Below are 18,746 nucleotides of genomic sequence, written 5' to 3' on the forward strand. Positions count from 1 at the left end.
CGTTGGACACGTAGAGCAGTTGATCTTCCGTAATTACACCGGCACCACTCCCCACCTCTTCCTCCGCTACATTGATGACTGCATTGGCGCCACCTCGTGCTCACGCGAGGAGGTTGAGCAATTCATCAACTTCACCAACACATTCCACCCTGACCTTAAATTTACCTGGACCATCTCTGACACCTCCCTCCCCTTCCTGGACCTCTCCATCTCCATCAGTGACGACCGACTTGACACTGACATCTTCTACAAACCCACCGACTCCCACAGCTACCTGGATTACACCTCTTCCCACCCTACCTCTTGCAAAAATGCCATCCCGTATTCCCAATTCCTCCGCCTCCGCCGTATCTGCTCCCAGGAGGAGCGGTTCCACCATAGAACACACCAGATGGCCTCCTTCTTTAGAGACCGCAATTTCCCTTCCCACGTGGTTGAAGATGCCCTCCAACGCATCTCGTCCACATCCCGCACCTCCGCCCTCAGACCCAACCCCTCCAACCGCAACAAGGACAGAACGCCCCTGGTGCTCACCTTCCACCCTACCAACCTTCGCATAAACCAAATCATCCGCCGACATTTCCGCCACCTCCAAACAGACCCCACCACCAGGGATATATTTCCCTCCCCACCACTCTCCGCCTTCCGCAAAGACCGTTCCCTCCGTGACTACCTGGTCAGGTCCACGCCCCCCTACGACCCACCCTCCCATCCTGGCACTTTCCTCTGCCACCGCAGGAACTGTAAAACCTGCGCCCACACCTCCTCCCTCACCTCTATCCAAGGCCCCAAAGGAGCTTTCCACATCCATCAAAGTTTTACCTGCACATCCACTAATATCATCTATTGTATCCGTTGCTCCCGATGCGGTCTCCTCTACATTGGGGAGACTGGGCGCCTCCTAGCAGAGCGCTTTAGGGAACATCTCCGAGACACCCGCACCAATCAACCAAATCACCCAGTGGCTCAACATTTCAACTCCCCCTCCCACTCTGCCGAGGATATGGAGGTGCTGGGCCTCCTCCACCGCCGCTCCCTCACCACCAGACGCATGGAGGAAGAACGCCTCATCTTCCGCCTCGGAACACTTCAACCCCAGGGCATCAATGTGGATTTCAACAGTTTCCTCATTTCCCCTTCCCCCACCTCATCCTAGCTTCTAACCTCCAGAAACTCGATCCCCTGACCTGTCCGGACTTGTCCGACCTGCCCAGCTCCTTTTCCACCTATCCACTCCACCCTCTCCTCCCTGACCTATCACCTTCATCTCCTTCCCCACTGACCTATTGTACTCTATGCCACTCTCTCCCCACCCCCACCCTCCTCTAGCTTATCTCTCCACACTTGTTATCACACAGCCCATTGTTAGTCACTAACAGGCCCCATTAACAACTATTCACCCTCCCAGCCAGATCGTTATCTACTCCTTTGATTGTCCAACTGTTCTTCTCTCTCTTGGGTTCTATGCCCATCTAACGTTTGCTCCTTACCCCCCACCCCCCACCCTATCTTCAGCATATAAACTGACATTTTCCTAGCTACCATCAGTTCTGAGGAAAGGCCACTGGACCTGAAACGTTAACTCTGATTTCTCTCCACAGGTGCTGCCAGACCTGCTGAGGTTTATCCGCAACTTTTGTTTTTGTTTCTGATTTACAGTATCCGTAGCTTGTTTGGTTTTTGTGGGCAATAAATGCTGGCCTCGTCAGCGATACCCACATCCTCTGAATGAATACAAGCAAGGTGAGTGGAGGAGAGGAGGCCATTGGCACTTATTCAATGACTGGCGACAGGGTCCTAGATCTAAGCCTAGAGCAAGTGTGCTCTTTGCAAAGCCCAAAGCAGGAGAGCTGCCTGCAGAAAACTGAATGCTGCTTCGAAGCATCTTGAGAAGGTGCTATACAGGTTAAAGGTAAAGTTGCCATAATCCCAGGGCTGCTCTCTTATTAGAGAGATTGGAGTTTTGGAGAACTGTGTCCAGTTCTGGTTGCCCTGTTATAGGAAGGATATTATTAAACTGGAGACGGTTCAGAGAATATTTCCCAGGATGTTGCCAGGAATGAAGGGTTTGAGTTATAAGGAGGGGCTGGAGAGGCTGGGACTTCTTTCACTGGAGCATAGGAGGCTGAGGGGTGACCTTATAGAGGCTTATAAAATCATGAGGAATATAGATAAAGTGAATAGCAAGGGTCTTTTCTCTCGGGTGGGGAATTTCAAGTCTAGGGGTGAGAGGAGAAAGATTTTATAAAAGACATGAGGCGCAATTTTTTTACATGGAGAGTGGTTCATGTGTGGAATGAACTTCCTGAGGAAGGGGTGGATGTGGGGACAGTTACAATGTTTAAAAGACATTTGGATAAGTACATGAATAGGAAAGGTTTGGAGGGATATGGGCCAGGAGCAGGCAGGTGGGACTAGTTTAGTTTGGGAATATGGTCGGCACGGACTGGTTGGACCGAAGGGTCTGTTTCTGTGCTGTATGATTCTATGACTGATGATGGCTCAACCTGAGGTTCACCATGCCTCAGACGAGGGGAGAGGTTGAGAAGGAGAGTGCTTCCATGGTAACCTCAGCCAGTGTGGGGATTGAACCCTGCATTGCAGCCCCCAAGCTTTGAAGCTAACTGACCTCACTACATTAACTCTATCACGGTATTTGCCATTGTAGGTTAAGAGCGCTAAGGGGGAAGGCAAGTTGTTTTTGCCACTGGAAAGCTTGCCTTTTGCAGTATCACAACACTGCCAAACTTTGGAAGGCCAATGAAACCCTTTGGAAGCGCAACATGGGCAGTGCTGCCACCAACCTGTGCACAGCAAGATTCCACGAGCAGTATTGTGGCCAATGGCCAAATAATCTGCAATGCTTTTGTCAAGAGACAAACATCAGTCAGGACCACCAAGGAGAATATCACCCCCCCACTTCTTTTTTGTAATCGTGGGATCCTTTCGCTGAGCGACCCGGGTAAGGGGCCATCAGACTAGAGAGAAGGCACTCCTGGCACTAGTTCACTCGACACTGGAGCGACTGCTTCAACTTTGTGCTGAAGACTTTGGAGTGGGTCTATGACTTTGTGACCTTCTGACTTTGAGGCAGGAGGGCTACCTATCGAGCTCTGGCTGACATTCACACACAAAGCCAAAACAGGAGGGAGGCTGTGAGTGCTCATTTTCTCTGCATGCAACACAAAAGGTGACTTGCAAAAGGAGGCAGTGCAACACACTGGGGGCTTTTTGTGAATGCTCAAATTTGTGATATATCTGCCCTCCCATCTTGTACTTTGACAATACAAGCCCCAGGGCTTTCTCTCTCTCTCTCTCTCTCTCTCTCACACACACACACACAAACACACACAAATTATCAGATCAAAACTAAATGTTACTTTCCTTACACAAAGTGCTCTTTTTCGATGCAAAAGGACCATTTGCAGTAAGAATGGAAGACCATAACTGTAGCTATGAATGTAGCTAGGGGAGACTTAGTGGTATTATCACTAGACTATTAATCCAGAAATTCAACTCATGTTCTGTGGACTCGGGTTCAAATTCCACCATGGCAGATGGTGGAATTTGAATTCAATAAAAATCTGAAACTAAGAATTCACCGGATTTGAAATCAGGAAAAACATCTAGAACGATTACCATGAGTCTACTGTCGATTGGAAAAGCCCATCGGGTTCACCAACGTCCATTAGGGAGGGAAACTGCATCCTTACCTGGTCTGGCCTACGTGTGACTCCAGACACAAGGCAGTGTGGGTGACTCTCAGTTGCCCTATGAAATGGCTTCGCAAGCCATTCAGTTGTATAAACAGGTATAAAATAGGACGTGGACTTCTGCGGTTCAAGATGGCAGTTCACGACCACCTTCTCAAGGGGAAACTATGGTTGGGTGATAAATATTGGCCCAGCCAGCGACTCCCACGACCCACGAGTGAATAATTTAAAAGCCAGGCCTGCTGAGAAAAATAAAGCACAGAATTTATTGTAACTCTTTATTGCCCCTCAGAAGGTCTCAGTTTGCAGCTAAGGAGCAATTCTGAGGTGCAGTAATTGTCAGGTCACAATCACCACAGATAACATACACATCTTACAAACCAGATTACAAAACAAAATGTGCATTTATTTAGTGCCACTCACATCCTCGGGAGAACCCAGAGTGCCTCATTGGTCAACAGGATGCTCAGTGGTGGCTCTGTAGCTAAGCATGTTTGCCCTACTGGATAAAGCAAAGTTCCAAAATCAAGCAGTTAAGATGGTCCACCAATTGTTGGCTTTCATAAGGAAAGGAGAAAGTGAGGACTGCAGATGCTGGAGATCAGAGCTGAAAATGTGTTGCTGGAAAAGCACAGCAGGTCAGGCAGCATCCAAGGAGCAGGAGAATCGACGTTTCGGGCATGAGCCCTTCTTCATAAGGAAAGGCACAGCAACATTCCACGCCTTCTTTGAATATTGTTATGGAAACATCAGCAGCTCCCGGAATCGTCAAGGGGTGGTAATCATAAGATGGTAGAATTTCAAATTAATTTGAGGGTGAGAAACCCGGGTCTCAGATCAGTGCCTTCAACTTAAATACGGACAATCACAGATGTATAAAGAAAGTTGTCTAAATTGAGCTGGGAACATATATTAAGAGAAAGGTCAGTGGGTGAGGAGTGGCAGATATTTAAGCAGATATTTCATAATGTTCAGTAAAAATTTATTCTCATCAAAAAAAAAGACTGGGTGGTAAAGAAGGTGTATGGCATACTTGCCTTTCTTGGTCAGGGAATTGAATACAAGAGTCAGAATGGATTGCAATTTTATAAGACTTTAGTTAGGCTGTGTTTAGGGTACTGCATTCAATTCTGGTTGCCTTGCAGAGGGTGCAGAAGGGGTTTACCAAGATGCTACCTGGATTAGAGGGTATGAGTTCTAAGAAGAGGCTGGAAAAACTTGGGTTGCTTTCTCTTGAGCGGCAGAGGCTCAGGGGAGCCTTATTAGAAATCTATAAAATTATGAGGTATATAGATAGGGTTGACGGTCAGAGCCTTTTACCCAGAGTTAAAATGTCTAAAATAGGGGGCATACATTTAAAGTGAGAGGGTGAAAGTTCACGGGAGATGTCAGGGGCAGATTTTTTTAAAATAGAGAGTGGTAGGAGTCTGGAACGAGCTGCTATGGGTGCTGGTGGAGGCAGACACGATAGGGACGTTTAAGAGACTTTTAGATAAGCACATGAACATGTAGGGAATACAGGGATATGGGCCAAGGGCAGGCAGAGGAGATTAGTTTAATTTGGCATCATGTTCAGCTCAACATTCCTGTGCTGTACCGTTCTATGTTTTATTTTCTATGTACGATGTTCTACTCAGTGAGAGGGACGAACCACTCACAGTTAACAAAAATGGTCAAAGTGAGTATCCGGTCACAAACAAAAGCACATAAAGTAGTAAAAATTAAAGGCAAGCTGGAGGTTTGGAATGTTTTGGAAACCAGTCACAAATGAATAAGAAAATGAATAAAAAGCGAGAAAATTGATTGAAGTAAACTGGGAAGAGTTTACAGCGTGAGCTTCTAAAGCTATGTAAAATGAAAGTTGTTAAAGTAAGTGGAGGATGCGACTGGGGAGTGAATAATGGGATCAAGGAAATGGTAGATAATGTAAACCAATATTTTGGATCGGTCTTCATGTGGTGCAAACTGCAAACATCCCAGAGATAACAAATAACTGAGATGCTAATGGGAGGAAAGAACTTGTAACAGCCTCTACCGTGAGGGACAAAGTATGTGACAAACTAAATGGTCACCAGGATTTGGTGGCCTGCATCCAATGGTTTTAAAGGAAGGGGCGGCAGAGATAGTGGAGACTTTGGTCAAAATATTCCCAAATCCACATATTTAGATTTTCAGAAGGCATTAGATAAAGGGCCACGTAAAAGGTTTTTACAATATATGGTAATACAATATATTAGTTTGCATTGAGGATTGGTTCAAAACAGAAAACAGAGAGTAAAGATCAAAGGGTTTTTTCAAGACATTGCTGGAATATCAGTACAGAGGTGTGATTATGCTGATGGAGGGTCAGTGCTGAGGGAATGATACACTGACAGAATGTCAGTACTGAGGGAATACCGCACTGTCGGAGGGTCAGTGCTGAGGTAATACCGCACTGTCGGAGGGTCAGTCCAGAGGGAGTGCCGCACTGTCGGAGGGTCAGTGCAGAGGGAGTGCCGCACTGTCGGAGGGTCAGTACTGAGGGAGTGCTGCACTGTCAGAGGGTCAATACTGAGGGAGTGCTGCACTACCGGAGTGTCAGTACTGAGGGAGTGCCACACTGTCGGAGGGTCAGTGCTGAGAGAGTGCCGCACTGTCGGAGGGTCAGGACTGAGGGAGTGCCACACTGTCGGAGGGTCAGGACTGAGGGAGTGCCACACTGTCAGAGGTGTTGCTGCTTGCATGGAATCTGACGCTGAGGATCTAGCAGGTCGCTGGGAAAAGTACCATCAATCCCAAGGCACTGATTGGACGAACATTACTTTTCTGCCCAGTGTCTTGGCTGATCATTAGGAACCAACATCACAAGATACAAATTATCTCATCATTATCACCTAACCATCTTAAAAGCTCTTGTGGTGTAGTGGTAGTGTCAGCCAAGAAGTCTGGGTTCAAGTCTCACTTACTCCAGAGGTGTATTATAACATTGTTGAACAGGTTGATTTGCAAAAATGAGCCATAAGGCTGTCTTGTGGGAGCTTGCTGTGTACAAATGAGCTATCTGACCACTTCGGAAATTGGTGGTAATGAAAAGGCCTCTCTGATTTGCAATTTTTAAAAAAAAAGTCTGCCAGCTCACCCCCGTTACAGCCCTTCTCATTGGCTGGAAAGCTCTTTCGTCGTGCAATGTCGCCACAGAAATGTAATTTTAACTTTGTAAGCATATGCCAAACTTGCCAGGCTCGATCTTTTGATGCTGCCGTGGGGGAGTATACAAACCGCGACTTGCAGCCGCGTATGTACGGCACATTACTCAAAACATATGGCTTTTCTCAAAGGCGAACTCTCACATGGAAGGAGACTGCGGGCAGGGTTGTTCCAGTCCCAGCACTTGACTGTGTGAATTTCAGCCCTTGTCTTCTTTCGGGAATTAATGGATTTTTGCTGGGGCATCAACTTGTGATCTAGCTCAAACCCTTCATCCCTCCCAACTTACATCAGGAGGACTTTTGAGGATCAGAGTGGAGTGCATCTGGAGTGTGGACTTTTTTGGAGAGTTGCTGTTCTCTAGACGCTATGATGTGGCAAGGCACAGGACCACGGGGCTGAGAGAAGATTTCAAAGGAACTTGAACCTTGTTTGATTGCTGTCATTTGGCTGATTGAAAGCTCCAAGCGTTTGTGAGCCAGGATTACCTTTTGCAGAAGAAGGGGTTGCCTCCAGCAGGGACACTGTGAATATCCCAGACCTCAATATGAAAGCCCCTCAGAGGAGCCCTGGCAGGGCAGAACAGATGCTAGGAGCCATGGCAGATATGTTGACATCTTTTGCTATACCCAGCCAGCAGTGGGTAGGTGATCATTTCAGTTCAGCTTTCGCTCTCTCTCTCTCGGTTGCAAGCCCCAGTTGTAGGCAAAGGGCTGAACATCGGTTGCCAACGCCCTCCAGCATTGCACTTGGAAGTCTCCCGGATTTAAAGGAGCCACTCCCGGTGCTTGCTGCAAATAATGTCAGGCAGAAATACCATGAGATTGAAGTTTCTTGCTAACTCCACCCTCCTATTTACTTGAACAGAATTAGGTTGGAAGGGGGAAAGGATATTTGACCAGGCGATGGGGAGACGGAATGTGATGAGACCTCCAGGAATCAGTCCTGATCAGAGTTGGTAACTCTCAGGTTGACTGGTCACTGGGTGAACATGCTTGACGATGTGGCACGTGAAGGTGAGGACTGGCACTGGACCTGGCTGTGCTGCCCACCCAGGTCAAATAGCCTTTGGCTACCTTCACTGTGCGGGCTGTCTCCATCGAGTGCCCAGCCTGTGGAAGCTCAGTCCAGCAGCTGAGAGAGCCATCAAGAATGGGGGTGGAATGGGGTAAATTGAGGGTACACAGATATAAAACAACAGGGTCTTTGTAAAATCTACTCTGTGTGGGTTTAATGCAGGGAGGAATGTTGCCTGGTTGCATGGGAGTTATGTCTGCCTTTGGCAGTCTGAAGTACTGTGGGAAAGCGGACCCGGAAAGCTCAGCTCGGTTGTTCCACTGGGCATTTGCTATAGCTGCATCAAATAGTCTCTTTAATAAATTCATTGGGTGATGTGTGCAGGAGAGAGGGTTTGGGGGGGGCACATGGTTTTGATTTGCCCCTTGAGACCAGAATCCATTGGCCTGCCATCCAGGCACAGCCAAACTAAACAATTCCGATCACAGATTGCCAAATACTCACTGGCTTTTAAGCATCCGTTCCAAGTAAAGGGTAGGGATGGCAACGTACCCTAATTTGGAAGGGGCTAGGTGATGGATTCAAATGGTTTAATGGAGGGGCTGGGTGGCATATATAGGAAGTATTTGTCATCTTGGCACTGTTGAACATGGAACTTACTGAAATGCCGACTGTTGCTAAGCTTTTTTTCCCCCCTACAACAATTAGTTAAAAAGATTGCTTAGCTTGGGAAAACGTGAACAGAATTGTTCTTCTAATTCCATCTTGGCCTCCTGTCTATCCCTGATTTTAATTTCACCCCCCCCAATGGTGGTCATGCCTTTACCTACCAGGACCCCAACCCTGTCTGTGTCTCTGCCTTGTTCTCCTCCTTTAAGTCCCTCCTCAAATCCTACCTCTTTGTTCAAGCTTTAGCTGTCTAATTGAATTACTGTTTACAGTATATGGCTCAGTGTAGTACTTTTTCAGTCACTCCAGCGGAACATTTGGGGGATTTCTTTGCTGCATTGAAGGTGCTGTGCAAATGCAGTTGGTTGTTATTGTGGCGCTGACTGTACCTTTTATATCAAATCCTGGGAAAGTGTGGTTGGGTGTCACAGTGAGGTTCAAACTGGGGGTCCATGTTATCGGGAGTAAACCTTTCCTTTTACGAATGGTTGGGAGGGTGTTCCACAACTGTAATAAGTTGCATTCCAATTGTGCCTTAAGGTGCTGCTTTATAAATGAAAAATTGACACCGAGCCAATTAAGGAGATACGAGACTGAAAGGTTGGTCAAGGAAGTGTCTTAAAGGAGATAGAGAATTGCAGGACTTTTTTTCAGAAATACCTGAGCGCAGGGCCTAAGTAGCTGAAGGCATGGCTGCCGATGGTGCACTGATTAAAATCAGGGATGTTCCAGAGGCCAGAATTGGAAAGAAATGCAGGACACCAATTAATCCAGTTCCCAGTGGGAGCGGCCTCAGAGTCTGTAAATACACCAGATGTGACACTGGGCAATAGATTTCTCGAGTTGCTCCAATGTTACCACACTTTTTTGACAAAAGATCATGAGTCTCAAACCCCAGAATTTCTCAGCGGACTGTGCCTGTTGACTTTCAAAATCTGCGCTCAAAGTCATAATTACCAAGCCCCCCTCCCTGAAGGAATTCCGCAAGATTGTATGACTTTGAAAAGTGTTTATTGGTGTTGGGGTTAACGTGCTGTTGAGATTGGGGAGACTGAGGTATGTTGTGGGGATGGTATTGGCAGACTATCAACATAAGAAGAGCTTAATGCCTGCTATCAGGAAGACAGGCAGGAGCCTGGAAGAACACAGCAAGCCAGTCAGGACTGAAGAAGGATTACACATGAAATGTCGACTTCTCCACCTCCTGATGCTGCCTGGCTTGCTGTGTTCTTCCAGGCTCTTGCCTGTCTTTTGGGTTCCAGCATCTGCATTTTTTTGTCTGCTATCAGGAAGAGCTTGGTTCACTTGGACTAAACCAACAAGATTTAATGGCTGGGGTGTTACAAGAGGTGCGGTGGCAAAGTCTCTCTGCGTAGTCTGTGTTGTAGGTCGACCTAAGTGGGTTCGTGATCCGTAATCCTTTCGGGATCTTTCCTACTTGCCTGCATTCCTGTAGAAACTTGATGTCTGTGTTGATATGTGCAATCTTCTTGGAGATCCTCCCCACTTTAAGCCGGCGGTTAGTGGTGTCAATAGTAGTCATGATTTGGAGATGCCGGTGTTGGACTGGGGTCCAACACCGGCATCTCCAAATTGAGATTTAATGGCAGCATTAATGAGTTTATTTGAGAAGTGCATTGACCAATCAGAGTCTGCTTCCTGGTTTGAATTCAAACGATGGCCTGACAGTCAACTGATCCTTCGCGCTCCATGGTTAGGGCTCTACCAATCTGAGTCCACTTGCTAACCAATCAACAGCCTGTTTCATGCAGTGGAAATTGTTGGTCTCTTCGAGATTTGGTATTCTTGCAATTCTGTCCTGATGAGGACAAGATCAAATGCTTCAACCTTCTGCTGTTTTAATTCCTCAATGCTGAAGCGTCATGCTACCAAATTACTTTTTTGAAAAGTTCTTTTGTGGTGTTGTCACTGTCGTGGTTTATAAGCATTTTGTGCATAGCAAGATTCCACCAGCAACAAATAAGGTCACGACCAGATCGTCGGTCATCAGTGATGTTGACACCGGGAGAGGACACCCTATCTCTTTTGAAATGGGTAGCTGAGAGGGCCTCAGTTTAATACTTCACTCGACCAAGCAACATTCTCTCTGTTCTGCAGTTGGAATTCTCGGCCAAGTTGAGGTGTTCAATTCTCTGCGGAGAGAAAGTGAGGTCTGCAGATGCTGGAGATCAAAGTTGAAACTTTATTGCTGGAACAGCACAGCAGGTCAGGCAGCATCCAGGGAACAGGAGATTCGACGTTTCGGGCAGGGCCTGTGCCCGAAACGTCGAATCTCCTGTTCCCTGGATGCTGCCTGACCTGCTGTGCTGTTCCAGCAATAAAGTTTCAACTCAAGTTCAATTCTCTGCAGCAGGATTTAAATGCACAACCTCCTGTGCCAGAGGTGAGAGTGATACTGTGGCTGATGCAATTCGAAGAGATCGACCTAGCGGTGGCAAAGGGCTGACAGTTAATGTGTAAGGCAGGGATTAGACAGATGTTGGTGTTTGACCTTGCTTTGGGCCCACTCTCAGATCTGTGCCTTCAGTTGGGAAGGAGGGGGTGGATTGCTGCACTAACAGGGAGCGCTTTGTGAGAAATCATGGGCAAACAGCCTATAAACTTTCCAGCCATCCCAATTAATTTTGATTTTTCACAGCACATTCCCTGAGAAGGCAGCTCCCTTCGGGCAGTGTGGGATCTGATGTATAATCATTGGATAGTTTATCCTGAGTGCTTCCAAAAACAAACTACAAGGGCTTTGGGTGGTGCAATAGTTTAGCAGTTTGTTTCCAGCTCTGGCTGGCGAGTGCTAGATTTATATTTTTTAAAAATTCATTCACAGGATGAGGGCATTGCTGGGTAGGCAGCATTTATTGCCCATCCCTAATTGCCCAGAGGTCAGTTAAGAGTCAACCAGATTGCTGTGGATCTGGAGTCACATGTGGGCCAGACCAGGTAAATATGGCAGTTTCCTTCCTGAGAGGTCATTTGTGAACCAGATGGGATTTTCCGAATAATGGTTTCATTAGACACTTAATTCCAGATTTCTTTTTAATTAATAAATCCATCTGCTGTGGTGAGACTCGAACCCAGAACTTTATCTGGGTCCTTGGATTAACAGTCTAGTGATAATACCACTAGACCAGCACCTCCCCAATTAAGCTGTAACAGTCAGACCATGAAGTGTTTTTTTTTCTATAGCTACTTTCATGACCACAGGACATACATTGGCTGCAAAGAGCTTTGGAAGTATTTTCGAAGTGTTGCCACTGCCGCTACAGAGGAAGCATGGCAGCCAATTTATGCACAGCACACTCCTAAAAACAGCAATCTGATAATGATCAGGCAAAACAACACCTTGAGTTTAAATTGCGTATTTATGTAAAAAGCCATTACAGAGGTAGAATGAAAATTGGGACTGAACCAAATAAAGAGTGTTTAAAATCAAACAAACAAGAATAGGACTTATACAGTTAATGATAGGGCCTTAGGCCGTAGTGTAGAACAGAGAGATCTAGGGGTTCAGGTACACAATTCTTTGAAGTTTGCATCACAGGTAGACAGGGTGGTTAGGAAGGCATTTAGCATGTTTACCTTCATTACTCAGACATTTGAATATAGGAGTTGGAACGTCATGTTGAGGTTGTACAGGACAGTGGTGCGGCCTCTTCTGGAGAACTGTGTCCAGTTCTGGTCTCCCTGTTATAGGAAGGGTGGAGAGGGTTCAGAAGAGATTTATCAGGATGTTGCCAGGATTGGCGGGTTTGAAATATAAAAACAGGCTGGAACTTCTTTCACTGGAGTGTAGGAGATTGAGGGTGACCTTTATTAAATCATGAGGGTATAGATAAGGTGAATGGCAGCTGTCTTTTCCTGAGGATGGGGGATTTCAAGACTAGGTGAGAGGAGCAAGATTTTAAAAAGACAGGTGGGCATTGTTTTTTTACACAGAAAGTGGTTCGTGTGTGGAATGAACTGCCAGAGAAAGTGGTGGATTGCAGGTACAGATACAACATTTAAAAGACATTTGGATGAGTACATGAATAAGAAATGTTTGGAGGGATATGGGCCAAGCGCAGGCAGGTGGGACTAGTTTAGTTTGGGATTATGATCAGTATGGACTGATTGGATTGAAGGGTCTGTTTCTCTGTTGTATGACTCTGACTATGGTCAAAGCTCAGTGTTTCAAAGGTGACAGGTTGGGGGTGGGGGAGGGATGAAGCTTTTCATACTTAAAGGAAGACTGAAAGACAGAAACTTAAAAAAAAACTGGAAAAAAGTTGATGGCGAGTGGAGTGGCATTGTTTTCAGGGTGAGTGTAGTTCATTCTTCAAGGGTAATGTCTTAATCAACTGGAGTTGATCTGCCTGGTTTAAATGTAAACAAAACTTGGCAGTTCACTGTCAGTCATCATTTAACTGGTGTATTCTGTGTGGTAATGCCTCAACCAATCAAAATCGCTTGCCAACAAATTAGCACTCAACTCAGACAGGATAAAATGTACCTGTGATGGTGGTATTCTTGTGAACTGTCCTGATGAGTGCAGGATGCAAATTTTAACAAAATGGATTTTTTTTTCCATCAGTACTCAGGAAGTGCCAATGCAAGGACTGGGAAGGCATCAAGCAGGAATGATATAATAAATATAGATGAAGAGATTAATTAATTATAGTGTGGAAAGATAACAGTAAGTAATTCCATGCTTCAAATTATTCGAGAGCAGCAATCAGGAAGGATTGTTTTTGAGAGCGATCTTAGGAGCTGATTAAAAAATTTTTCCATGGGATGCCAGCATCACTAGCTGTGCCCAGTATTTATTGCCCCATCCCTCATTGCCCCTTGAGAAAGTGGGGGTGAACTGCCTTTGTGAACTGCTGCAGTCCATGTGCTGTAGGTAGACCCACAATGCCTTTAGGGAGGGAATCCCAGGACTGTGTCCCAGCAACAGTGAAGGAACAATGATATATTTCCAAGTCAGGTGGCTTGGAGGGGAACTAGCAGGGGTGGTGGTATTTATCTGCTGCCCTTGTTCTTGAAGCAGGAAGTGGCTGTGAGTTTGGAAGATGCTGTCTAAAGATCTTTAGTGACCTTTTGCAGTGTACCTTGTAGATGGTACACACTGCTGCGACTGAGCGTCAGTGGTGGAAGGAGTAGATGTTTGTGGATGTGGTGTCAATCAAGCAGGCTGCTTTGTCCTGGATGGTGTCAAGTTTCTTGTGTTGTTGGAGTTGCACCCATCCAGGCAAGTATTCCATCACACTCCTGACTTGTTCCTTCCAGATGGTGGGCAAGCTTTGGGGAGTCAGAAGGTGAGTTAATTTCTAGAAAGATCACAATGTCTGATCTGCTCTTGTAGCCACAGTAAGATCATAAGACATAGGATTGGAAGTAAGGCCATTCGGCCCATTGAGTCCACTCCGCCATTCAATCATGGCCGATGGGCATTCCAACTCTACTTACCCGCATTCTCCCAGTTGCCCTTAATTCCTTGTGACATCAAGAATTTATCAATCTCTGCCTTGAAGACATTTAATGTCCCGGCTTCCATTGCGCTGCGTGGGAATGAATTCCACAGGCCCACCATACTCTGGCTGAAGAAATGTCTCTTCGTTTCCATTCTAAATTGGCCCCCTCTAATTCTAAGGCTGTGCCCACGGGTCCTGGTATCCCTGCCCAACGGAAGCAATTTCCCAGCGTCCACCCTTTCTAAGCCATGCATTAACTTCTAAGTTTCTATTAGATCTCCCCTCAACCTTCTAAACTCTAATGAATATAATCTCAGCAGTTCATCGTATGTCAGGCCTGCCATTCCAGGGATCATCCGTGTGACTCTCCGCTGGACACGCTTCAATGCCAGTATGTCCTTCCTGAGGTGTGGGGCCCAAAATTGGACACAGTATTCTAAATGGGCCCTAACTAGAGCTTTATAAAGTCTCAGAAGGACATCACTGCTTTTGTATTCCAACCCTCCTGAGATAAATGACAACATTACATTCACTTAGTCACAGACTCAACTTGCAAGTTAACCTTTAGAGAATTCTGGACTAGCACTCCCAGATCCCTTTGTACTTCGGCTTTATGAATTTTCTCACCGTTTAGAAAATAGTTCATGCCTGTATTCTTTTTTCCCAAATGCAAGACATCGCATTTGCTCAAGTTGAATTTCATCAGCTATTTCCTGGACTACCTTCCTAAACTATCTAAATCTTTTTGCAGCCTCCCCACATCCTCAGTACTACCTGCCTGTCCACCTAACTTCATATCATCAGCAAACTTTGCCAGAATGCCCCCAGTCCCTTCATCCAGATCATTAATATATAAACTGAACCCTGCGGGGCACCACTTGTCACCGGCTGCCATTCTGAAAAAAACCTTTTATCCCAACTCTCTGGCCTTCTGTCAAACAGCCAATCCTCAATCCATATCAGTAGCTCAGCAGCCTCCTCAGCAGTGAGGCACCTTATCAAAGGCCTTTTGGAAGTCGAGATAGATAACATCCATTGGTCTAACCTACTTGTTACCTCTTCAAAGAATTCTAACAGGTTTGTCAGGCACGACCTCCCCTTATTAAATCTATGCTGACTTGTTCTAATCTGACCCTGCACTTCCAAGAATTTAGCAATATCATCCTTAACGATAGATTCTAGAATTTTACCAAAAACTGAGGTTAGGCTAATTGGCCTATAATTTTCCATCTTTTTTCTTGATCCTTTCTTGAACAAAGGGGTTACAACTGCGATTTTCCAATCATCTGGGACTTTCCCTGACTATAGTGATTTTTGAAAGATCACAACCAATGCCTTAACTATTTCCTCAGCCACCTCTCTCAGAACTCTAGCATGCAGCCCATCGGAGTCAGGAGACTTATCAATTTTTAGACCTTTTAGCTTTTCTAGCACTTTCTCTTTTGTAATGGCTACCATACTCAACTCTGCCCCCTGACTCTCCTTAATTGTTGGGATATTACTCATGTCTTCTACTGTGAAGACTGATGCAAAGTACTTATTAAGTTCTCCAGCTATTTCCTTATCTCCCAGCACTAGCCTTCCTGCATCAATTTGGAGCAGCCCAATGTCTAGTTTTGCCTCTCGTGGGAGACCGTACACATGTAGTGTGTCGGGATTCAGCCACTGCCCAAATATATACCCGGCAGCCCTCTGCTCCTCGGTGTGGCATCTCCCTCTGCTGCACCTTTAAAACTGATCTTGTACCCTCCCTTCCCGCAGCCCTCACCTCTCTCCGTCCTCTCTCCTCACTGCTCTAAAAATGAAGGCCCGACTCCCGAGATAAGTCCCTTTTTAAGTGGGAAAACCTACCCTTCCCGGCAGCCCTTGGTTCTCTCCGCCCTCTCTCCTCGCGACTCTGTATTATACAGTATTTATATAGCTGGTCTATGTTGTATAAGATAATGATTTTGAAGGGGTTGCTGTTTATGTTACATTGGTTCCACCCATTCTACCAATGTCACACACAATCTGTGAGTGGAGCCAATGAATTTTACTCTTCCTTTGAGAGGGGAGATGGATCTGTACCAGTTCTCTCAGGGGCCAGGAATTTTGCCTGATCAAATGTAGTTGGCCTTATTCCAATAAACTTGTTATCTAAGAACAGCCTCTTCTGGAGATACTCTGTAATGGTGTATCCTCTAAACCTAAGCAACGCAAAGGCCCAACGCAAAGCAAAGACAAAGAAGGGTTGATGGGTGTGGACCACCTCAAACAACCCCATCCAGTACCACACACCAACATAAGGTGTCAGGAATGATCACCTGGGGAAATGCCACAGTCTAGCTCGATTTCTGGCCAACAGTAACGCCAAGGATGTTGATAGCAGGGGATTCAGCGACAGTAACGCCTTTTAATGTCAAGCAAAGATGGATTAATTCTGTGAAGGTTGAATTTTGCCAGATCTCACTAAGTAAATGTTTGTGTGAATCGTTTATTCTGAAAGGATTTTGGAATAGCGATATCGTAAACCCTCCTCTGTGACATGTCCCTTTCTGTGGCAGCAAAATAACGTGTATAAAGAGGTTTGAATGATTCTTGATAGAAGCAGAGACTTAAGGCCACATTCCCTGTGTACATTCCAGCTCTGTCACCTATGTTGGATACCAATAAGGTCTGTTATGGTTCTGTTCGCCGAGCTGGGAATTTGTGTTGCAGACATTTCGTCCCCTGTCTAGGTGACATCCTCAGTGCTTGGGAGCCTCCTGTGAAGCGCTTCTGTGATCTTTCCTCCAGCATTTGTAGTGGTTTGAATCTGCCACTTCGGTTGTCAGTTCCAGCTGTCTGCTGCAGTGGCCGGAATATTGGGTCCAGGTCGATGTGCTTATTGATTGAATCAGTGGATGAGTGCCATGCCTCTAGGAATTCCCTGGCTGTTCTCTGTTTGGCTTGTCCTATAATAGTAGTGTTGTCCCAGTCAAACTCATGTTGCTTGTCATCTGTGTGTGGCTACTAAGGATAGCTGGTCATGTCGTTTCGTGGCTAGTTGGTGTTCATGGATGTGGATCGTTAGCTATCTTCCTGTTTGTCCTATGTAGTGTTTTGTGCAGTCCTTGCATGGGATTTTGTATACTATGTTGGTTTTGCTCCAGCTGGGTATCGGGTCCTTTGTCCTGGTGAGTTGTTATCTGAGAGTGACTGTTGGTTTGTGTGCTGTTATGAGTGGTTGTAGTAGTCTGGCTGTCAGTTCAGAAATTTAGATTAGATTAGATTACTTACAGTGTGGAAACAGGCCCTTCGGCCCAACAAACCCACACCGACCCACCGAAGCGCAACCCACCCATTCCCCTACATTTACCCCTTTTTTATCTAACACTACAGGCAGTTTAGCGTGGCCAATTCACCTGACCTGCACATCTTTGGACTGTGGGAGGAAACCGGAGTACCCGGAGGAAACGGGGAGAATGTGCAAACTCCACACAGTCAGTCGCCTGAGTCGGGAATTGAACCCGAGTCTCTGGCACTGTGAGGCAGCAGTGCTAACCACTGAGCCACCGTGCCGCCCACAATGTTCTTGATGTATGGTAAAGTGGCTAGTCCTTTGGGTTGTGGCATGTCCTCATTCCGTTGTCTTTCCCTTAGGCATCTGTTGATGAAATTGCGGGGTATCCGTTTTTGGCGAATCTGTTTTTGGTGTTGTTCTTCCTCTTTTTGCAGTTGCAGTGTGTTGTGGCCCTTTTGAACAGTGTCTTGATGCAACTTCTTTTGTGTGTGTTGTGGTGGTTGCTTTCGTAGTTCAGGACTTGGTCTGTGTGTGTGGCTTTCCTGTATACCTTTGTGGTGAATTCTCCATTCGGTGTTCTCTGTACCATCACATCTAGGAATGGGAGTTGGTTGTCCTTTTCTTCCTCTCTAGTGAATCGGATTCCTGTGAGTGTGGCGTTGATGATCCGGTGTGTGTTCTCTATTTCTGTGTTTTTAATTATTACAAAGGTGTCATCCACATATCTGACCCAGAGTTTGGGTTGAATTTGCGGTAAGACTGTTTGTTCTAATCTTTGCATTACCGCTTCTGCTATGAGTCCAGAGATGGGTGAGCCCATGGGTGTTCCGTTGATTTGTTCGTATATCTTGTTGAATGTGAAGTGTGTTGTGAGGCACAGGTCCAGTAGTTTAAGTATGCCGTCTTTGTTGATAGGTTCACCGTCCTGTTGTCTGGTCTGTATGTCCAGCAGGTTGGCTATTGTTTCTCTGGCTAGGGTTTTGTCGATAGAAGTGAACAGTGCCATTACATCGAATGAGACCATGGTTTCTTCCTTGTCTATGTGTATATTTCTGATGATGTCCAAGAATTCCTGTGTTGATTGTATAGAGTGTCTGGATCCGCTGATCAGGTGTTTCAGTTTCTGCTGTAGTTCTTTCGCCAGTTTGTGTGATGGTGTCCCTGGTAGTGATACTCTGGGTCTGAGTGGGATGTCTGGTTTGTGCACTTTAGGTAGTCCATAGAATCTGGGGGTGTTGTTGCTTTCAGGTTTCATTCTTTGTAGGTCAAACCTGGTTATCTGTCTGTTTTTTTTGTAGGTTCCTCAGTGCGTTGTTTATCCTATTGGTGAGCTGTGGGGGTGGGGTCAAACTCCCTCTTTTGGTAGGTGTTGGTATCTGCAAGTAGTTGTTGCGCTTTCTGGATGTACTCTGCTTTGTCCTCTGAGGATGT

The 18,746-nt window shown here is 46.0% G+C and overlaps 1 protein-coding gene across 3 annotated transcripts in view; it reads left to right on the forward strand.

The window, feature by feature from the left end:
- Positions 1–6,563: 6,563 nt before the first annotated feature.
- Positions 6,564–18,746, forward strand: part of LOC122543389 (rho guanine nucleotide exchange factor 25-like) — a 373,207-nt gene continuing 361,024 nt past the window's right edge. The window contains exon 1 of one of the 3 annotated variants that reach the window (XM_087985590.1): positions 6,564–7,542. In XM_087985590.1, the coding sequence (XP_087841716.1) occupies positions 7,447–7,542 (96 nt within the window). In that variant the 5' untranslated portion in view covers positions 6,564–7,446. Of the gene's footprint in view, positions 7,543–7,832; positions 7,916–18,746 lie in introns of those variants that run through there. The other 2 variants (XM_043682070.2, XM_043682071.2) reach the window with 2 other exon arrangements.

This window comes from Chiloscyllium plagiosum, unplaced genomic scaffold (assembly GCF_037043375.1).
Source record: "Chiloscyllium plagiosum isolate Xiang-an unplaced genomic scaffold, Cpla_swu_hap1 HiC_scaffold_53X, whole genome shotgun sequence".
NCBI lineage: Eukaryota > Metazoa > Chordata > Chondrichthyes > Orectolobiformes > Hemiscylliidae > Chiloscyllium > Chiloscyllium plagiosum.